This window comes from Nelumbo lutea, chromosome 5 (assembly GCF_056320005.1).
Source record: "Nelumbo lutea isolate HS-2025 chromosome 5, American lotus-T2T, whole genome shotgun sequence".
Classification (NCBI taxonomy): domain Eukaryota; kingdom Viridiplantae; phylum Streptophyta; class Magnoliopsida; order Proteales; family Nelumbonaceae; genus Nelumbo; species Nelumbo lutea.
Genome location: NC_142688.1, coordinates 30,756,982 through 30,776,430, shown reverse-complemented (window position 1 = coordinate 30,776,430; position 19,449 = coordinate 30,756,982). Strand labels below are relative to the sequence as shown.

Here is a 19,449-nt window from a genome sequence, read left to right as displayed (position 1 = left end):
AAAATAGGAGATGCCACTCTTAATCGATCTCCTATTTTGCAATAACCTAAAACCTATGAAAATAATTACTATTAATGGTTAGAAGTAAACAAAGCTATTATGTTAATTTACACAAATAACCATTGAATAACAGAATTCATTATCTAAGATGACTATTAAATGACTTACATTTAAGCCTAAAAACGTTTTCTTCTTACTTTTTAACTAAGAGAAAATAAAGAAATCAATTGGAAGAAAAATTTATCAACCAACCACTAAAGTAACATGTATGCAAACACCTTCTAGGCATGTTGAGCACCTCCACACATTTGTCCAAGAATAAAACAATCGAATAATTCATAATGTGTCACAGTGTTGCATAAGACTTAGGACATGAGTTGTAAGTCATACTTAACAACCACACACATGATAACATATGGTCCTAGTGGTCAAATGCCCTTAGAAGACATAGGTCTAATTGACAAACATGTCTAGGGCCCATGGAATGGCATTTTTATATTTTCATTTTTCTCTAATTTATGGTTTTCTTTGTTTTTTTTTTTGTAATTTTTGTTATTTTTCATCAAATTTTTATGATTTTCTACATTTTTTTTTGTAATTTTTTTTGCGTATTTATTTGTTTTTTGTAATTTATATTATTTTCTTCATTTTTTTATTTTTTTACAATTATTTTGTAATTTTTATTTTTTTCTTTAATTTATGTTATTTTCTACATTTTATATCTTTATTTATATATTATGTATTTTTATAGTTATTTTTTTCTAGAATTTACGTATTATGTGAAAAAATTAATGGGTTGGGTTATGGTAGGTTTGGGTTGAACCCAAAATGGGTCACTAGTGGGTTGATGGGTCAGGTGGGATGGGTTAAAGCTCAACTCAAACCTAATTACTTAACCCACCCAATTTTTTTTTTAGAAAAGACAATGTTTTTTTTTTTTTTGCCAACAACTATCATGCACCCTCATATAGAATTGGGATGTTGGAATAACAAAAAAACTAAGGGATAGAATGAGTATGAAAAATCAAGGTCTTTCGACCACACTAACTGAATCATTCTCATTTTTTATATATGGTAGTAGATATAAATTTTTATTTTATTCTACAATTTTTGTTCATTTTTCTATAATAAGATGGCTTTTCTTTCTTTTTTGTAATTTATTTTTTTCTTCAATTTTTACGATTTTCTATATTTTTTTGTAAATTTTCTCTATATTTCTTTGTTTTTTGTAATTTAAATTATTTTCTTCTTTTTATGTGTTTTTTCATAATGATTTTGCAATGACATATATACAATGGGAAAAAATAGAAAGTTGAGGGCAAAGTTGGAAAGTAAAATCAGGGTGTTTTGACCAAACCAATTGCAAAATTCTCATTTTTTTAGTATGGTATATAGAAATTTATATGATTTTCTATATTATTTTTGTAAATTTTCTATGTATTTCTTTGCTTTTTTGTAATTTATATTGTTTTCTTCATTTTATGTTTTTCATAATTATTTTGCAATGACAATATATACAATGGGGAAAGAATAGAAAGTTGAAGGTAAAGTTGAAAAGTAAAATTAGGGTGTTTTGACTAAACCATTTGCAACATTCTCATTTTTTAGTATGGTATATAGAAAATTTTTATGACTTTCTATATTTTTTGTAATTTTTTATGTATTTCTTTGTTGTTGTTTATTGTATTTTATATTGTTTTCTTCATTTTGAGGAGAAGGGAATAGGATAAGAGAGACACCATTTCTATTTCCTCCTTCCTACTGTAAAGTAGGGGGAATGGATAAGATATACACTATGCATAGAGGGGTTTAAAGGAGAGAACTGGGGTTTTAGAGTTTTGTTGTAACCGTTTTCGGCCACGTACCAATGTTTTGTGATGTAAAATTTTGTTGGCTAAGTACCTCGTTATTTGACCCGGTGGTGACGTGCCTTAGTGATGAGCTACTTGGTGGCAAACTGCCTGGTGGCGAACTGCTGGGTGAACTGCCTGGGGGTGAACTGCTTGGTGGCGAACTGTCCGGTGGCGAACTGCTTGGTGGCGAGTTGCCTGGTGGCGAGTTGCTTGGTGGCGAACTGCTTGGTGGCGAACTGCCTGGCAGGGAGCTACCTGGTGGTGAACTCCCTTGTAGGCGGCCTGTGACTTAGAGAATGGTGGAGCTCCCTAGTGAAACGCAACACAACTACCCTCTACATGAGGTGGTCTTCTTTCCTTTGTAGAAAGTGAAAGCTGAGGGACCTGCGAGAACTGAATCAGAGGACCCAGGGGTATTTTCTTGGTGGGGGCTCTCCGACGCTTAAGTTAGCACTCTGATTGTAGAGAGCTTTGAAGACAATATTGGAGAAACGAGAGAGCTAGAGAGCAGGGATTATATACCGGAGTCCTCGCGGGTCAGGTGGGTGAAAAGCTTCCAAATGGTAAGGCTCGTCACATCCCGTCAGAACCGAGGTATGGTGGTGAATTCCTCGAGTTCGTTAGGCTGGCGCTTGTGTCAGGCAGCCAAGTCAGCGCCTGGGCCAGGTTGTCAGGGCGGCGCCTGCGTCAGTCGACGGGTCGGTGTCTGGGCCAGGTTGTCAGGTCGGCGCCCGTGTCAGTTGGCGGGTCAGTGTCTGGGCCAAGTCATCAGGTAGGGGATCTTCCTGCGATACGCCAAACTACTCCTATACCGAGCTTCTCTACAAGTGATGAGCTGCCTAGGGCGAGCTGCCTGTGACGAGCTGCTTGTGGCGAGCTGCCTGTGGCAAGCCCTGGTAGTTGCCTGTGGCGAGTTGCCTATGGCAAGCTGCCTGTGGCGAGCTGCCTATGGCGAGCTGCTGCCTATGCTTGTGGCAAGCTGCCTGTGGCAAGCTGCCTATGGCGAGCTGCTGCCTATGCCTATGGCAAGCTGCCTATGGCGAGCTGCTTGTGACAAGCTGCCTATGGCGAGTTGCTGCCTATGCCTATGGCAAGCTACCAATGGCGAGCTGCATTAGTCTACTCTTCTTTGACTTTTGCCCGTGTCGGAGAGGCGACCGGGTCTTAAGAAGTAATGTGGTCCATAGGCTTTGGGAGTGACTCGTAGTCTACTCTTTTTTTACTTTGCCCGTGCCGGAGAGGCGATCGGGTCTTAAGTAGTAATGTGGCCCGTAGGCTTTGGGAGTGACTTGTAGTCTACTCTTTTTTTACTTTGCCCGTGCCGGAGAGGCGACCGGGTCTTAAGTAGTAATGTGCCCCGTAGGCTTTGCTTGTGAGGTGTCGAGCTATGATTGTGCTGCATCAGCTTCGTAATGCTGATCACCCACTCCTACAAGAAGCTACTAGGAGATTGATCTTCGGGGGCAGCACTACTAACTTTAGGTTGCTAGCTCACGGGAGCCTTGGAAGGCTCGATCGGTAAGGGCGCCTATGTAGTCTGTTGGCCGCCAACTCCCGCGGAAGCCACGAAGAGCTCATCTTTGTAGGGGGGACCTTGCGAAGAGGACTGATGAGGCATTATCTGAATTGAAAGTAAGGTTGGTAGAGCTACTTAGTTCGTTAGCTCCCTGCATAGTCTTTGAGTTCATAAAAAATGTAAACTATAAAGCGATAGCTTCAATGTCTAAAAAGTGAGGACTTAGCATTGGTAAGATGAGAACTTATCTTTTTGTAGCGTGTTCTCACAGACGACGCCAATTGATGTAACCATTTTTTGCCACGTACCAATGTTTTGTGATGTAAATTTTTTTTTGCTAAGTACCTCGTTATTTGACCTGGTGCTGACGTGCCTTAGTGATGAGCTACTTGGTGGCGAACTGCCTGGTGGTGAACTGCATGGGGGCGAACTGCCTGGTAACGAACTGCCTGGTGGTGAACTGTCCGGTGGCGAACTGCCTGGTGGCGAGCTCCCTGGTGGCGAACTACCTGGTGGTGAGTTGCCTGGTGGCGAGTTGCCTGGTGGCAAGCTGCCTGGTGGCGAACTGCTTGGTGGTGAACTGCCTGGCGGGGAGCTACCTGGTGGCGAACTCCCTTGTAGGCGGCCTGTGACTTAGAGAATGGTGGAGCTCCCTGGTGAAGCGCAACCCGACTACCCTCTACATGAGGTGGTCTTCTTTCCTTTGTAGGCAGTGAAAGCTGAGGGACCTGCGAGAACTCCATCTTTTCCTCCTCTTTGTAGGCGGCGGGAGCTGAGGGGCCTGCGAGAACTGAATCGGAGGACCCGGGGGTATTTTCCCGGCAGGGCTCTCCGACGCTTAAGTTAGCACTCTGATTGTAGAGAGCTTTGAAGATAATATTGGAGAAATGAGAGAGCTAGAGAGCAAGGATTACCTCACCTTTTTTCCCCTCCTCTCCCCTTCGGGGGGTGAGGTCTTTATATACCGGAGTCCTCGCGGGTCAAGTGGGTGAAAAGCTTCCAAACGGTAAGACTCGTCACATCCCGTCAGAACCGGGGTATGGTGGTGAACTCCTCGAGGTTGTTAGGCTGGCGCTTGTGTCAGGCGGCCAGGTCAGCGCTTGGGCCAGGTTGTCAGGGCGGCGCCTGTGTCAGTCGGCGGGTCGGTGTCTGGGCCAGGTTGTCAGGTCGGCGCCCGTGTCAGTTGGCGGGTCAGTGTCTGGGCCAGGTCGTCAGGCAGGAGATCTTCCTGCGATACGCCAAACTACTCCTGTACCGAGCTTCTCTACAAGTGACGAGCTGCCTAGGGCGAGCTGCCTGTGGCGAGCTGCTTATGGCGAGCTACCTGTGGCGAGCTACCTGTGGCGAGCTGCCTGTGGCGAGCTGCTTATGGCGAGCTACTTGTGGCGAGCTGCCTGTGGCGAGTTGCCTCTGGCAAGCTGCCTATGGCGAGCTACCTGTGGCGAGCTGCCTATGGCGAGCTGCTGCCTATGCCTGTGGTAAGCTGCCTATCGCGAGCTGCCTGTGGCGAGCTGTTGCCTATGCATGTGGCAAGCTGCCTGTGGCGAGCTGCCTATGGGGAGCTGCTACCTATGCCTGTGACAAGCTGCCTATGGCGAGCTGCTGCCTATGCCTGTGGCAAGCTGCCTATGGCGAGCTGCCTCTGACGAGCTGCCTATGCCTGTGGCAAGCTGCCTATGGTGAGCTGCTGCCTATGCCTGTGGCAAGCTGCCTGTGGCGAACTGCCTGTGGTGAGCTGCCTGTGGCGAGCTGCCTGGAGGCCATACTTAGTTGGCACGAGGTGCCACGTGCTGCAATTCCACTGGAGGGCCAAATCTGCCCTCATCAAGTTTATGTCTTCGTTTAATGTGTGAATGATGACATTTGGCCTTTTGCCTCTTGCCATTCTGCTCATCAATGGTGGGGCCGTTATTTGTATATCTAATGGCTAGCATTAGGATATAGGTAGGTTTATCTTGATTAATTTATATTCATATTCGAATTGAATATCTGTTTGATTTATATAGAAGAGTTTGGATCTCCTACCAACAAAATGCATACCAAACCCTACGGCCCTACCAAGTACAACCCCTATGGTATTCCGTTGGTAGGGTGTTAGATTACCAGATTGGCCCAATGATCGTTGAGAAAAAAAACCCTAAAACGAATCAATATAATGATAAGAGCATTTCCTGATACAATACAACTTATTATGTTAACAAAGACAATTGAACAAAAAAGCAGGGAAAAAAAATAAGCTTCATTTAATCATCTAATTGATTGTTCCATGATGAAAAAAGGTTGAAAAAAATCAAAATTTCCCTTCATCTCAAATTTTTGGTTTGGGCAAACCATTCAATACTTGACACGTGTTGGCTCTAACCAATGAAGAGCTTCATCAGGAGAAGATCAGATAAGGAGAGGAGTAGGTTCCACAACAATTTTATTATTATTTTATTTTCTTTATCCAATTACAAGTATTAACCATTAATTAAATAAAAACAGATAAAGGGTAACAATGGAAAGTGAAGAATTAGGCTTTTTGACGAAACATTGTCACCATCCTCATTTTTATAAATGGTACAAGATTAACCAATTACAAGTGTTAAAAGTTAACCGTTAATTAAATAAATTTGAAAAAATAAAAACATAATAATATAAAGGGTAAAAACGAAAAGTGAAAATAAGCTTTAAAATACAAAATATGATAAGGGTAAAAATGGAAAGTAAAAAATCAGGCATTTTGACGAAATGTTATCACCATCCTAATTTTTATAAATGGTACAGATATGTCTCTTGCTCAAGATTTTTATTTGTATTACTTAAAGGTGAAAAGGAAATCAAACTAAGACCACTAGGAATGGCAATGGGGTGGGGTGGGGTGGGACAGGGCCTCCTAAAAATCCCCACCCCCGTCCTTGTCTCCGTCCTCACTAGTAGGGACAATCTTATCCCCATTCTCGTCCCCACAGGGATCTCCATCTCTACGGGATCCTCATTTCCTGTGATTTTTTATAATGTCAATCATTTTGTTTTTGTTTTTTATTTTATTTAAAAAATAAATATAAAATAATTAAAAATTACAATTATATTAGAAAAGATTCAAACATATTCAATCATATGTTTAAAAATATTAATATATAAATATATATATATATATATATAAATATATACATATATTAGTAGGAATCCCACGAAGCGGGAATTGGGATCTCTGCGGGACACCCTATCCCCACCAACATGGATGAAAATTCTCCCATCCCCATCCCCATCCCCATCCACCCTCCATTCAGGGAAAATCTGCATGGGGATGAGAAAAATTGCCATCCCTAAAATCCACGTACAAAAAGGTTTATCTTTGGGGAATCGGGCTGACGCTTTGTTTGAGCTGCTCTCGCTCAACTGCTTTGAGGAAGCTAGCTTCACCGGAAAGCCATTTTTTTTTGCTGACTAATCCTAATTCTTGAAAAGCCAGAAGCCGCTGCGCTTCAGCCCTCCCAAACGGGCACACGGGGAGGTCAGAAGACAAAGAGTTCATACGTGTTTGCCTTTCGTCGGAAATGGAGAATAGGGGGGTTCAGGAGATTCGGAAGCATCACTCCGATGCCAAACGCCGCTCCAGGTTTAGTTCCGCAGTGGCAAATAGTAAAGACCAAAGAGAAGAAAGAATTTTCACTTTTCAGTCGCATTTTCAGTTTTAGGTTTGTCCGCCCTCCTGCATTGTTGTAATTTCTTAAGCATTCTCAAATGCGAATTCTTTCTTCAGTACGCTCCCTCTCATATTGCTATTCTTACTGTATTTCCTACATCCCCAGATTCTCCTTTTCTTCTTCTTCTGCTCCTGTTGTTTCTCCCGTCAAGGGCTCAAATTCAAATCCGCTTATCGTCGATTATCTGATTGATACCCTTGGGTTCTCCAAAGCCCATGCCCTTTCGGCTTCGCATTATTTGCATCGGGTAAAAGACCTAGAAAAGCCTCAATCTGTTGTTCGCCTACTCCAGCAATTGGAATTTACGGAGACCCATATTCGAACTGCTGTCCGAGTGGAACCCAGAATTCTCCTTGCTAATGTCAAGAAGATCCTTGAACCAAAGCTCAGGTTATTTCAAGAACTGGGTCTCACGGGACCAGATTTGGGTCATTTCATCTCGATTAACGCAACTCTTTTGACCTACAGCCTTGATCGGAAGTTGATCCCTTGCATTGAAATTTTCAAGAAAGTCCTGTCTAATGGTGCCGACAATCGAGGTTTGATTCAAGTTTTGCGCAGATGCAAATGGGTCACCAGATACCCAGATTCAAGACTGTTGCCCAACATTTCCTTTTTGGAGAGCTGTGGGATTATTGGCTCACAGCTCACGATGCTTTTGAAGCGGCAACCGACCTTGTTTGCTATGAAACCGTCTAATCTCAGAGAACGTGTTCACAGGGTTATGGAGATGGGATTTTCTACAGATTCGAGAATGTTAGTCCATGCGCTCTACACAGTTAGTTGCATGAGCCAAGCGACCCTTGAGAGGAAATTCAATCTATTTCAGAGCTTTGGATTCTCAAAAGACGAATGCATGTCTGTGTTCAGGAGGAATCCGGGTTTATTCAGGACTTCTGAGGAGAAGTTAAAGTCGGGACTTGAATTCTACTTATACACTGTTGGGTTTGAAAGAAAAGTATTGGTTTATCAGCCGACATTTTTAATGAATAGTTTGGAGAAGAGGGTAATCCCTCGTTACAGGGTTCTTAGTATTCTGAAGTCGAAGAAACTGTTGAAGAAGAACCCTAGTTTTGCTCAAGTGTTACTATTATCTGATGAGGTATTCAAGGAGAAATTTATTGCAATGTTTATAAATGATGCTGAAGAGTTATTGATAGCTTATAAGGGTGAGAGCTCTGATTCTTCGGATGAATGAGCATCAATATTCTGGGGAGAAGTAACTGATTTGGAGGCTTCAATCAGATATCAGTGAGCTAAAGCTGTATGGTGAATTGTTGAAGTTACGGACACAGTTGGAATTAGCTTGAGAAGTAAGTCCAGAAGCTTCAACAGCTCAAATCATCAATTTCATCTTTGTTCGATGCTAATCTGATTGAATACAAGGATTTCGTGGTTGAGAATTTGAGATATTATTACAGTGTTTTTAGCAAACTCATGATGTTCTTCCCTATTTGATCATGTTGAGTTTTATGTTTTCTTCTCTGCCACGAGTTCTGATGTGATGATCTGGAACAATGGGATGAAAAGATTGATGACTGACATATATTAAGAGATTGGGATGATATTCTCTCGTTGGACTTGTTGACATTGTTGGGGTGGATTTGTAGCTTGCTGAGAAGAAAGGCAACAGATAGTTTCAGATGATTCAGGGCGTATGTTAATACATGAATCAGTCTTCTGTGGGGAAACTGTAGCGAAGAAATTAAAGAAAGGCTTCAAGATTAGTCAGATTGCTTTAGAAGTTTCTGCATAATTTTATGTGGGCTCAGAATTGGTTGAAACTGTTTTGATGCCCTTTTCTCCATGCCAGTTTCAGTGGCTTAAGAAGAAAGATTGAAACTTTATTTGCAAGGTCCAAACGCTGAGAAGAAATACCATTTAGTTGAGTGGGGAAAATTGACTGTCCCATAGAAGTGGGGGGAGGGGATGTATTTGGATTAGACCACTTGGACTGATTAATAAGGCTCTTCTTAGTAAGTGGCTTTTGAGATTTGGTAATGGACAAATAAACATTGAGGCAGATTATTGAAGCAAAGTATGGGAGTAGCATTTCAGGTTGGAGTCTGATCGGATCTCAACTCTATCTGCTTTAAAGTAGCTCCATTCTCTTTTATGAGAAGTGGCTCATCTCTCTTGCTATTGGCTAACACCTGTGCATAAGACCTGTCTCAAAGCTGTTCTCCAGATCTTAGTGAATGACGAAGTATGGGAGTAGCATTTCAGGCTGAAAGGAAACAATTCAAATTGCAGTTTCATTAGTATCTCTTCATAGGTGTTAAGGGAGTCAGTTCTCTAAGTTCTGTAATGCTCTGTGTTCTATCATCTTTGATTAGGAGGGTGGCTGCTTTGTTGTATATGTATCTAAATCCTTATGCTTTCTTCTGTATTGGGCTCTTTTCCCTTTTCCTGTCTGTTGCTGATAAACTGCTTTTTACTTACAGAAAAAATAATATTATGCTGTATATAGTGTTTCTGATGTCCAAAATCAGAGACCTGTCATCATATTTTACAAACTATCAGTAGTATAGCCTTGCTCATGTTCTAGTCTGCAATGCACTGTTTTAATGAAAATTTTTCCTTCTACTTCATCATCAGCATATTTCAAGAAATTGATTGCGAGATTTGCACTGTTGGGACCCCATATCTTATGGAATCTAGAAATTTCTTGTGTTTTTTAGATATGAGAACTACAACTGGAGCAAAATCTTCTAGCTGCCTAGAATCTTCCTTTGAGATATAATTTGTATATTCTATACAACTCTTATAACTCTCTTTTTGTCACCTATTGGAGCTACTTCTAGGTTCCTGCATATATGACTTCATTTCTAATTATGTCCTTTCTAGTTTTACCTGTTATTTATCTTAGCATTCACATTTTTGCCACAGTTAATTTTGGACGTGCTGTTTCCTAACTTCCCAACACTCTGCTCCATACAACATTTTGATATTCTTTTAAACTTTTATTCCCCGAAAGCAGATTATAGGGGCTGCTTTGTCATTGCTTCTTCTGTGGAATTATTATGAGCTTTTAACCAGTGTAATTTCATTAACAAATCCAAAGATTAGAAACAAAATGAGCAGTACATAAACATGTTCCAGCATGCAGCCATTATGCAGTCAAGGTGCTTCTGATGTTGATGGTAGTGGGACATGAACAAAGTTAACTGAAGAAAGAAAATCTTCATGTAAGGGTACAGTGGTATCCTTGATACCAAGGAAATGAAATAGAGATCGCATTGTCTGTCAATTCTTTTTATTGTTGCCATCATAATGGACAGTGAAAACATAGGCAATCTAGCTTTTGTGTAGTCTTCCTTTGCTTGAATAACGATCCTGTGTGTTGTGCTATAGATCTTATGGTGCAACTTATGCTGGTATTGCTAATTCATTATTTATATTTTGGACTTTCATATAATGAAGATATAAACCTGACTGAAAGTGCATGGATGCTTGGTCATAGAGAAGGAATTCCTTGATTCTTATGTTGTTGTTGAGGAGCACTCTGTTATCCTCCCTGAAATTTTATTTTAATAGGGCTGCAAATGGCATCTGATTGTCCAAATATGAATGTCCCATTAAGGGTAGTCTGAATTCGATCTGTTTATAATTGGATTAATTATGGAACCACCCCTATCCATTCTAATATAGTCCAATTTGATTTGAGTTAAATACATATGCTCATATATAGTTGAAATTTATATTGCACCTATTAGTAAAGTTGGTTAGAATGTTTTGTTTTTTACTAAACTGTCATAGGTTCAAGTTTCAACCAAGTAATTTTCAATTCATTTTGCTCATGACAATATCAAAGTCATTTCTATTTTAAAGTGTCTTTTATTTATTTATTTTATTTATGAACTGTTCAGTCATTAGTCCAGTGCACTGTGCATCACCATTTGCTATCCATAGTTCCATACAAGGAAAGGAAGAATGACCATTCCCCTCAGAAGAAAAGGAATATTTTAAGTTCTGCTGCTGGCCATATATTCTGAACCATTTTGGACGTTAACATTGTACACTTGGAGCTTTGAACTTTTAAGAACCCAGTTTCATCTCTCTCTCTCTCTCTCTAACACACACACACACACAAGAAAAAAAAAAAGAAAATGTAACTTCAACTCAACTGTACTCTTTGGGCTTTGTTACTCAAAAATGAGTTTCAGAAAAGTTATTAGTTTTGAAGAAAATGTTCTCTATGGATCCATTTGGTAGCACAAAAAGTAAAATAAAATGAATGATTTGCAAAAAGAAAAAAATGTTATTTTATGCTATTTGGTTGCAAAAATGGTTATGAGTCATGATAAGCAAATGGCTTCCAAAAAGTGACAAAGTCACATTCCAAAATAGGGTCGGTTCTGTTGCTTTAAATTTTTGTTATACCTATGTATACATCAATTATTGAGGTTGGTATTCCAAGTTAAGCTAAGCATCACAAAAATTAGTTTTGGTTTGTTTGCAGTATAATTTCATTTTCATTGATGCAAAAATACAATTGTGAATAGTTATTTGGATTTGTTTCAGTTTTTGCCCTATTTTGTGTATTTGCATCGTGGATGAAGTGAAATAAAACCTAAAACAAAGCAAGCAAAACCTATGAGAAAAATGAACCAAAACTTGCATACCATTTGTAGTAATAAAAGTGAAATTAAGGCTCAGTTTAGAAAAAGTATAAATACAAATATGTACAGTGCAAATGCATACAAAATAATACAAAATACATGGCTTTGTACTCTGCATATTTGTATTTGTACTCCTTTTAAACAGAGCCTAAACTCCAAACAAATGGAGCCTTAGAAAAACAAGCTTCTTATTGAAATTGTATTTAACTATTTACATACTAGTTTAAGGGATGTACCATGCAAGTATGCAAGGCTAAAATATTTGGACAACTTCTATTTATAAGTATTAATCTTTATATGACAAGATATAGGGTAAAAAACAACCTCCCTTCATGTTTTTCCTGAATACTGGAATCTTTCCTCTCTTTTCAAAATGGATTAAGACCTCCCTGTGCACTACAAGGGAGTTAAAAAGTCTGTTATATGCTTCCAAGCTAAATTTTGGATTAAATGAATAAAAAAACTCATCTAATCATCTTCAACAGCACAATTATAAATAACATTTTTATGAAACCCCGTGGCCATTAAAACTGGCCGACAACAAAATTATCGACGATATTAAATAAATAAAAATATTTCTTGCATACAAATATACTAAATAATTCAAACAAAAAACGTGTTAATACTTGATTTAACATCCCAATGCAACAAGCATCAAATTTTTTCAACTTCCCAATTGATGAATCACGAGTTGCAATGGTGAACTAGATGCCAATGCCGAGTATCCTTAGTGAGGGGAGGTCTTCGTCCGAATAAGCTAAACACGAAGAGCTAAAGGCAAAGGACCATAAATGGGGAAAAACTAAGTATTTAAAAAGGGAAAAGTGCATATTAGTACGCTGTACCTTGGGCTTAGTCTTATTTTGGTTATTGAATTTTGAAACGTGTCAATCTAATATACCTAAGCTTTCAAAATATATCGGTTTAGTCCCTATTGTTAGCGGTCCATCAGTTACCTCTATCATGTGATGACATGTATGACCTAAAACTTTTGAAAATATCAAAATTACCTTTTTGACACTGTTCATCATCTTTTTCCTCAAGAATCAAGATTGAACCAAAGCAACGGATTGATTTTTGACAAATTGCTTTTCTCTATTAACTTCTAAGAAATTTGGGCATTTTAATGATTGATAAAGAAAATTAGATGACACTCAAAGGGTATTTATGCCCTTTTACATGTCACTTAACAGCAATTAACAATTTTGTACTTAATTAATACATTTTGGAAGTTTAGGTAGTGGATTGAAAATCCTGATGGATTATAAGAGGAGAGCTCTTTGTCCTATGATTACATCACTCAATTCATAAACATCTTTGCCAAGAGGATTGGAGTGGCTCACAATCTCATATTGCCTTTGGTGAAATAACTTGGAAGCAGTTTTGGAAGTTTAAATACTTGCACAGTAAGTCTAAATTCTAATTAGCTGAATGCTTAGGCTGTTCAGCTGGATGTGAAACCAATGATGAGATTTCAGCCAAAATGTTCAACTAAACTTTGCTCCGGGAGTCCACCTTTTCTTATGTAAATGCATGAATGACTCCCTGTTAAAGTGGAATTGGCTCGAAGAGTCGCTATGATAGAGGTGGAGTGCAGTATCATCAGGAAGTCGAAACTCTTGAACATCCATTATTTAAGTCCATAGAGTCTCCTATGGTTCGACGAATTTGGTACAACTTGACTATAAAGTCTACGAACGGATCACCATGAAGAATGGATGTTAAGTGACTCGCTTAATCACTGGGCTCAGCTAGAAGATCCCACAGGCAGACATGGTTATTCTGTTTCCGCTCAATTCTCTAGTTGAGTCATATTATGTATATAAAAAGGTTAGCAAATAAACCTACACATTTGTGTTTAAATTTTGTTTGAAGTTTGATTTAAACTGAGCTAAATTTGGCTTTTTAGGAGTTGAACTAGAATAGCTCGTAAAAATCTCAGTTCCTGTTCACCCCTAGCATTTCATTTGAAATTTACAATGTCATCAATAAAATAGAAACCCAGCTCGCTAATATATGACCCATATCGCTAATAGATGGTAAGTTGGTGATTGGGTCTGTGGATCGGAACCAATTAGAATCAAAATCCTGACATGAAATATTGAGGACCTGAAATCAAATCAGACATGATAAGATCTACAGATCTTATTATATATATATGTATATCGAGTCGGGTCTGAATCAGTTTAGGGCTTGATGAAACCGGTTCCAAACTGATAATCAGGACACTAGTATAAGTTCCTGAAACCAGAACCGGCCCAATTGGTTCGGGTCCATCGGAATATCGGGTCAGACCGATCCATTGACAACCCTTAAATGGTAACCTTGTGAATGTAGATCTCCTTCCTGCCAACGACCACCATTAGATAATAAATTTTGATGGGGCAATATCCTTCGATCGAGCCGGCACAGGTTTGATGGGGAGAGATCGGAATGGTGCTTTGATCATTGCGCGATATGTGGCTCTTTGTGCTTTCCGGTGGAAGCTGAAGCATTAGCTTTAAAAGAAGCTTTGAAGTTAGCCTTGGATTTCCATTTTCACCACGTCATGTTGAGGGGAGATGCAATTACAGTGGTTAAATCCCTGGTGGAGACCTCCCATGCTACTCCTTGGTGAATCTTAAATTGCATCACTGATTTGCACGGCCCTAGTTGAAAGAATCCTTCACTGCTCAGTCCAATTCATTAACCGTTAAGTAACCAGGTGGCCCATTTGTTGATCAGGCATGCTAAACTTCCCGCCAAAACAATGAGAAATGGTTGCTTTCATTCCAGGCTGCAACTTATTCTTAAGCGCTTTGGACATTGCTCTATGGAACTCCAGCATTAGATTATCTGTAAACGAAGGATGCAGCCACAAAGCCCTCTTCCTCTTCCGCCAAATGAAGCAGTTGGGCTTGGAACCCGACAAATTAACCTTTCCCTTGATAGCAAAAGCCTGCGGGAAGCTTTCGAACCTCCTATACTGCCAAATAATCCATACCCATGTTGTGAAATTCCCGCTCTGGTCTGATAAGTTCGTGCAAACAGCCATGGCGGATATGTATATCAAATGTGGTCGCTTAGAGTTTGCAAACATACTGTTTGAGAGGATGCCTGAGAAGGATGTCACTTCTTGGAATGCAATGATCATGGGGTTTTCTCAATCAAGTATTGAGAGAGTTTTGGATCTTTTTCGTGAAATGAAGCTCGCTGGGTTTAAGCCTGACTCTGTGACACTCATAGGCTTGATTCAATCAAGTTCTAATATGAAGAATTTGAATATGGCAAGAGCCATGCATTGCTCTGGGATTCAAGTTGGGGTTGCAAACGATGTTTCTGTAGCCAACACGTTGATTTCTGCATATGCTAAGTGCCATGACCTGAGCTCAGCAAGGATGGTATTTGACGCAACTCCTATGGCTGTGAGAACTGTAGTGTCATGGAATTCCATGATTGCAGGGTATTCCCACTTAGAGAGAACTTTTGAGGCCATTAGCATCTACAAATCTATGTGCCAATATGGTGTTAGGCCAGATGTAAGCACCATTGTTAGCTTGCTTTCATCATGTGCTCACCCTGAAGTGCTCTTACAGGGTAAGCTGATCCATTCACATGGTGTCCACACAGGGTGTTCTTTGGATATTTCTGTTATTAACACCCTCATTTCTATGTATTCTAAGTGTGGAGATATCATCTCTGCACGTAACTTATTCAACAGAATGTCCGAGAGAACTTGTGTTTCATGGACGGCCATGATCAGTGGGTATGCCGAGAAAGGGGATTTGGATGAGGCAATGAATTTGTTTCATGCCATGGAATCAGCTGGTGAGTCGCCTGATTTGGTTACTATGGTTGCTTTGCTGTCCGCTTGTGGTCAAACAGGAGCACTAGAGCTTGGAAGATGGATTAATAAGTATTCTATTTCAAAAGGATTAATGCAGAATGTAATGGTTTATAATGCATTGATAGACATGTATGCGAAATGCGGAAGTACAAAGAGTGCCCGTGAAATCTTTGACATGATGCCTGAGAGAACAACTGTATCTTGGACAACTATGATTGCTGGGTATGCACTGAATGGAGAATCCAAAGAAGCTTTAAGTGTTTTCTCTCAGATGGTTGAATCAGGTTTTAGACCAAACCATTTAACTTTTCTTGCCATCCTTCAAGCTTGTACTCATGCAGGTTTCCTTGAGAAGGGATGGGAGCATTTCACTTTGATGACTGAAGTATATAAAATAAGCCCTAGACTAGAACACTATGCCTGCATGGCTGATCTTCTTGGAAGGATGGGAAAATTAAAAGAAGCATTGGAGTTCATCCATAACATGCCTGTAAAACCTGATGCTGGTGTATGGGGTGCTTTGCTTGGTGCCTGCAAGATCCATCGAGACCTAGAAACTGCTGAGTATGTTGCCAATCATCTTTTTGAACTTGAGCCCCATGCTGCAGTTTCATATGTGGCAATGGCTAACATCTATGCAGCTGAAGGGAGGTGGGATGGTGTGGCAAAGATACGGGCAATGATGAAGTGCAACAGAGTGAAGAAATCAGCAGGTCGTAGCCTTGTTCAAGTGAATGGAAAGATTCGTACATTCACAGTTGAAGACAGGTTCCACCCTGAAGACTTACTTATGTATGAAGTGTTAGATGGTTTAGCTTTGCAGTTGAGAGAATTAGATTGAGCCCTCAACACTAAAATCAAACTTCAGGGATCATTATAGTACATGAGTTGTAAGCCTGTCAATGATACCCAAAACTCTGTGGCTTGATCTGACATCCGATTTGATTATCTCAGATTTGGATGTACCCCAATACGATACGAGAGACAGAGACAGAATCCAATTGGGATGGAACTCATATGCGTTGTTCATACACCCAATCATATTTTGGATCAAAATTGGATGCTATTAATCCTTTATCAGATCGACCTCGGATTTAGGTGAATCCAATCTGAATGCCTAATGAGTTGTTGAGTTATATAGTAAAATTACCAGATTTGATGATGGCTTTGATGAAAGTGTCTTAATTAATCACACATTTTGGCATGTTCAGAAAACGATCGAAGTTCCAAATCTTACACTCACTGGGCATCCGATAAATCCCAAGAACAAATTGGAGTCACATTTTGTGACCCATTTGTTTTTGTTATGAAAATGTTGATAAGGAAACCCATGGAGGGATTAACTTTAGCTTGGTCTATAAAATGGTCAGACAAACAGAATGGAATGGCAAAACAAGAGCCATGTAGTGAACCCCATAGAGTTGGAACAAGGTTTATATTATGATGATGATTATGGAGGTGTTTGGTACAGTGGCATTGCATTGTCATTGCATTTTGGGTTGTTCTATATAAATGCGAATTCTTTCTTCAGTAAGCTCCTTCTCATGTTGCTATTCTTACTGTATTTCCTACATCCCCAGATTCTCCTTTTGTTCTTCTCATTCTCTTGTTGTTTCTTCTGTCAAGGGCTCAAATTCAAATCTGCTTATTGTCGATTATCTGATTGACACCCTTGGGTTATCCAAAGCCCATGCCCTTTCAGCTTCACATGATTTGCATCGGGTAAAAAACCTAGAAAAGCCTCTGCTTCCTCCAGCAATTGGGACTTATTCGAACTGCTGTCCAAGTGGAACTCAGAATTCTCCTTGCTAATGTCAAGAAGACCTTTGAACCAAAGCTCAGGTTATTACAAGAACTGGATCTTACGGGATCAGATTTGGATCAAATTATTTCAATTAACACAACTCTTTTGACCTACAGCCTTGATTGAAAGCTGATCCCTTGCATTGAAATTTTCAAGAAAGTCCTGTCTAATGGTGCCGACAATCAAGGTTTGATTCAAGTTTTGTGCAGATGCAAATGGATCACAAGATACCCAGATTCAAGACTGTTGCCCAACATTTCCTTTTAGGAGATCTGTGGGATTATTGGCTCACAGCTCACGATGCTTTTGAAGCGGCAACAGACCTTGTTTGTTATGAAACTGTCTAATCTCAGAGAACGTGTTCACAGGGTTATGGAGATGGGATTTTCTGCAGATTCGAGAATGTCAGTCCATGCTCTCTAACTGCTAGTTGCATGAGCCAAGTGACCCTTGAGAGGAAATTCAATCTGTTTCAGAGCTTTGGATTCTCAGAAGAAGAATGCATGTCTATGTTCATTAGGAATCCGAGTTTATTCAGGACTTCTGAGGAGAAGTTAAAGTCAGGACTTGAGTTCTACTTGTACACTGTTGGGTTTGAAAGAAAAGTATTGGTTTATCAGCCTACATCTTTAATTAATAGTGTGAAGAAGAGGGTGATCCCTCGTTACAGGGTTCTTAGTATTCTGAAGTTGAAGAAACTGTTGATGAAGAACCCTAGTTTTGCTCAAGTGTTACTATTATCTGATGAGGTATTCAAGAAGTTTATTGCAAGGTTTATAAATGATGCTGAAGAGTTATTGATAGCTTATAAGGGAGAGAGCTCTGATCCTTCAGATGAATGAGCATCAATATTCTGGGGAGAAGTAACTGATTTGGAGGCTCCAATCAGATATCAGTGGGATAAGGTTGTATGGTGAATTGTTGAAGTTACAGACAGTTGGAATTAGCTTAAGAAGTATGTCCAAAAGCTTCAACAGCTCCAAATCATCAATTTCATCTTTGTTCAGTGCTAATCTGATTGAATACAAGGATTTCATGGTTGAGAATTTGAGATATTATTACAGTGCTTTTAGCAAACTCTTGATGTTCTTGAGTTCTTCCCTATTTGATCATGTTGAGTTTTGTGTTTTCTTCTCTGCCACTAATTCTGATGTGATGATCTGGAACAATGGGAAGAAAAGCTTGATTACTGACATATATTAAGAGATTAGGTTGTTATTCTCTGGTTGGACTTGTTGACATTATTGGGGTGGATTTGTAGCTTGCTGAGAAGAAAGGAAACAGATAGTTTCAGATGATTCAGGGCTTATGTTAATACATGAATCAGTCCTGTGGGGAAACTATAGCAAAGAAATTAAAGAACGGCTTCAAGATTAGTCAGATTGCTTTAGAAGTTTCTGCATAATTTTATGTGGGCTCAGAATTGGTTGAAACTGTATTGATGTCCTTTTCTCCATTCCAGTTTCAGTGGCTTGAGAAGAAAGATTAAAACTTTATTTGCAAGGTCCAAATGTTGAGAAGAAATACCATTTAGTTGAGTGGGGAAAATTAACTGTCCCATAGAAAGGGGGGGGGGTATTTGGATTTAGACCACTTGGATTGATTAATAAGGCTCTCTTATTAAGTGGCTTTTAAGATTTGGTAATGGATCAATTACACATTGAGACAGATTATTGAAGCAAAGTATGCACCATAATGCATCCATTATGCAGTCAAGGTGCTTCTTATGTTGATGTTAGTGGAACATGTAACAAAGTTAACAGAATAAAGAAAATCTTCATTTAAGGGTACAGTGATATCCTTGCTACCAAGGAAATGAATTAGAGATTGCATTGTCTGTCATTTTTTTTATTGTTGCCTTCATAATGGACAGTGAAAACATAGGCAAGCTAGCTTTTGTGTATTCCTACCCTTTGCTTGAGTAACGATCCTGTGTGTTGTCTTATAGACCTTATGGTGCAACTTATGCTGGCATTTCTAATTCATTATTTATATTTTGGACTTTCATATAATGAAGATGTATAATATGAAACCTGACTGAAAGTGCATGGATGCTTGCTTGGTCATAGAGAAGGAATTCCTTGATTCTTATATTGCTGTTGAGGAGCACTCTGTTATCCTCTGAAATTTTATTTTAAT

At 39.5% G+C, this 19,449-nt stretch overlaps 2 protein-coding genes across 2 annotated transcripts; both read left to right on the top strand.

The window, feature by feature from the left end:
* Positions 1–6,552: 6,552 nt before the first annotated feature.
* Positions 6,553–9,608, top strand: LOC148851415 (Mitochondrial transcription termination factor family protein). The gene is made up of 2 exons (XM_088942565.1): positions 6,553–7,049; positions 7,164–9,608. The coding sequence occupies exons 1-2, from the start codon at positions 6,952–6,954 to the stop codon at positions 8,254–8,256; spliced, it is 1,191 nt and encodes a 396-aa protein (XP_088798691.1). The 5' UTR covers positions 6,553–6,951; the 3' UTR covers positions 8,257–9,608.
* Positions 9,609–14,023: 4,415 nt separating this feature from the next.
* Positions 14,024–19,152, top strand: LOC148851414 (Tetratricopeptide repeat (TPR)-like superfamily protein). Its single transcript, XM_088943456.1, has one exon. The coding sequence runs from the start codon at positions 14,437–14,439 to the stop codon at positions 16,345–16,347; it is 1,911 nt and encodes a 636-aa protein (XP_088799582.1). The 5' UTR covers positions 14,024–14,436; the 3' UTR covers positions 16,348–19,152.
* Positions 19,153–19,449: the final 297 nt, after the last annotated feature.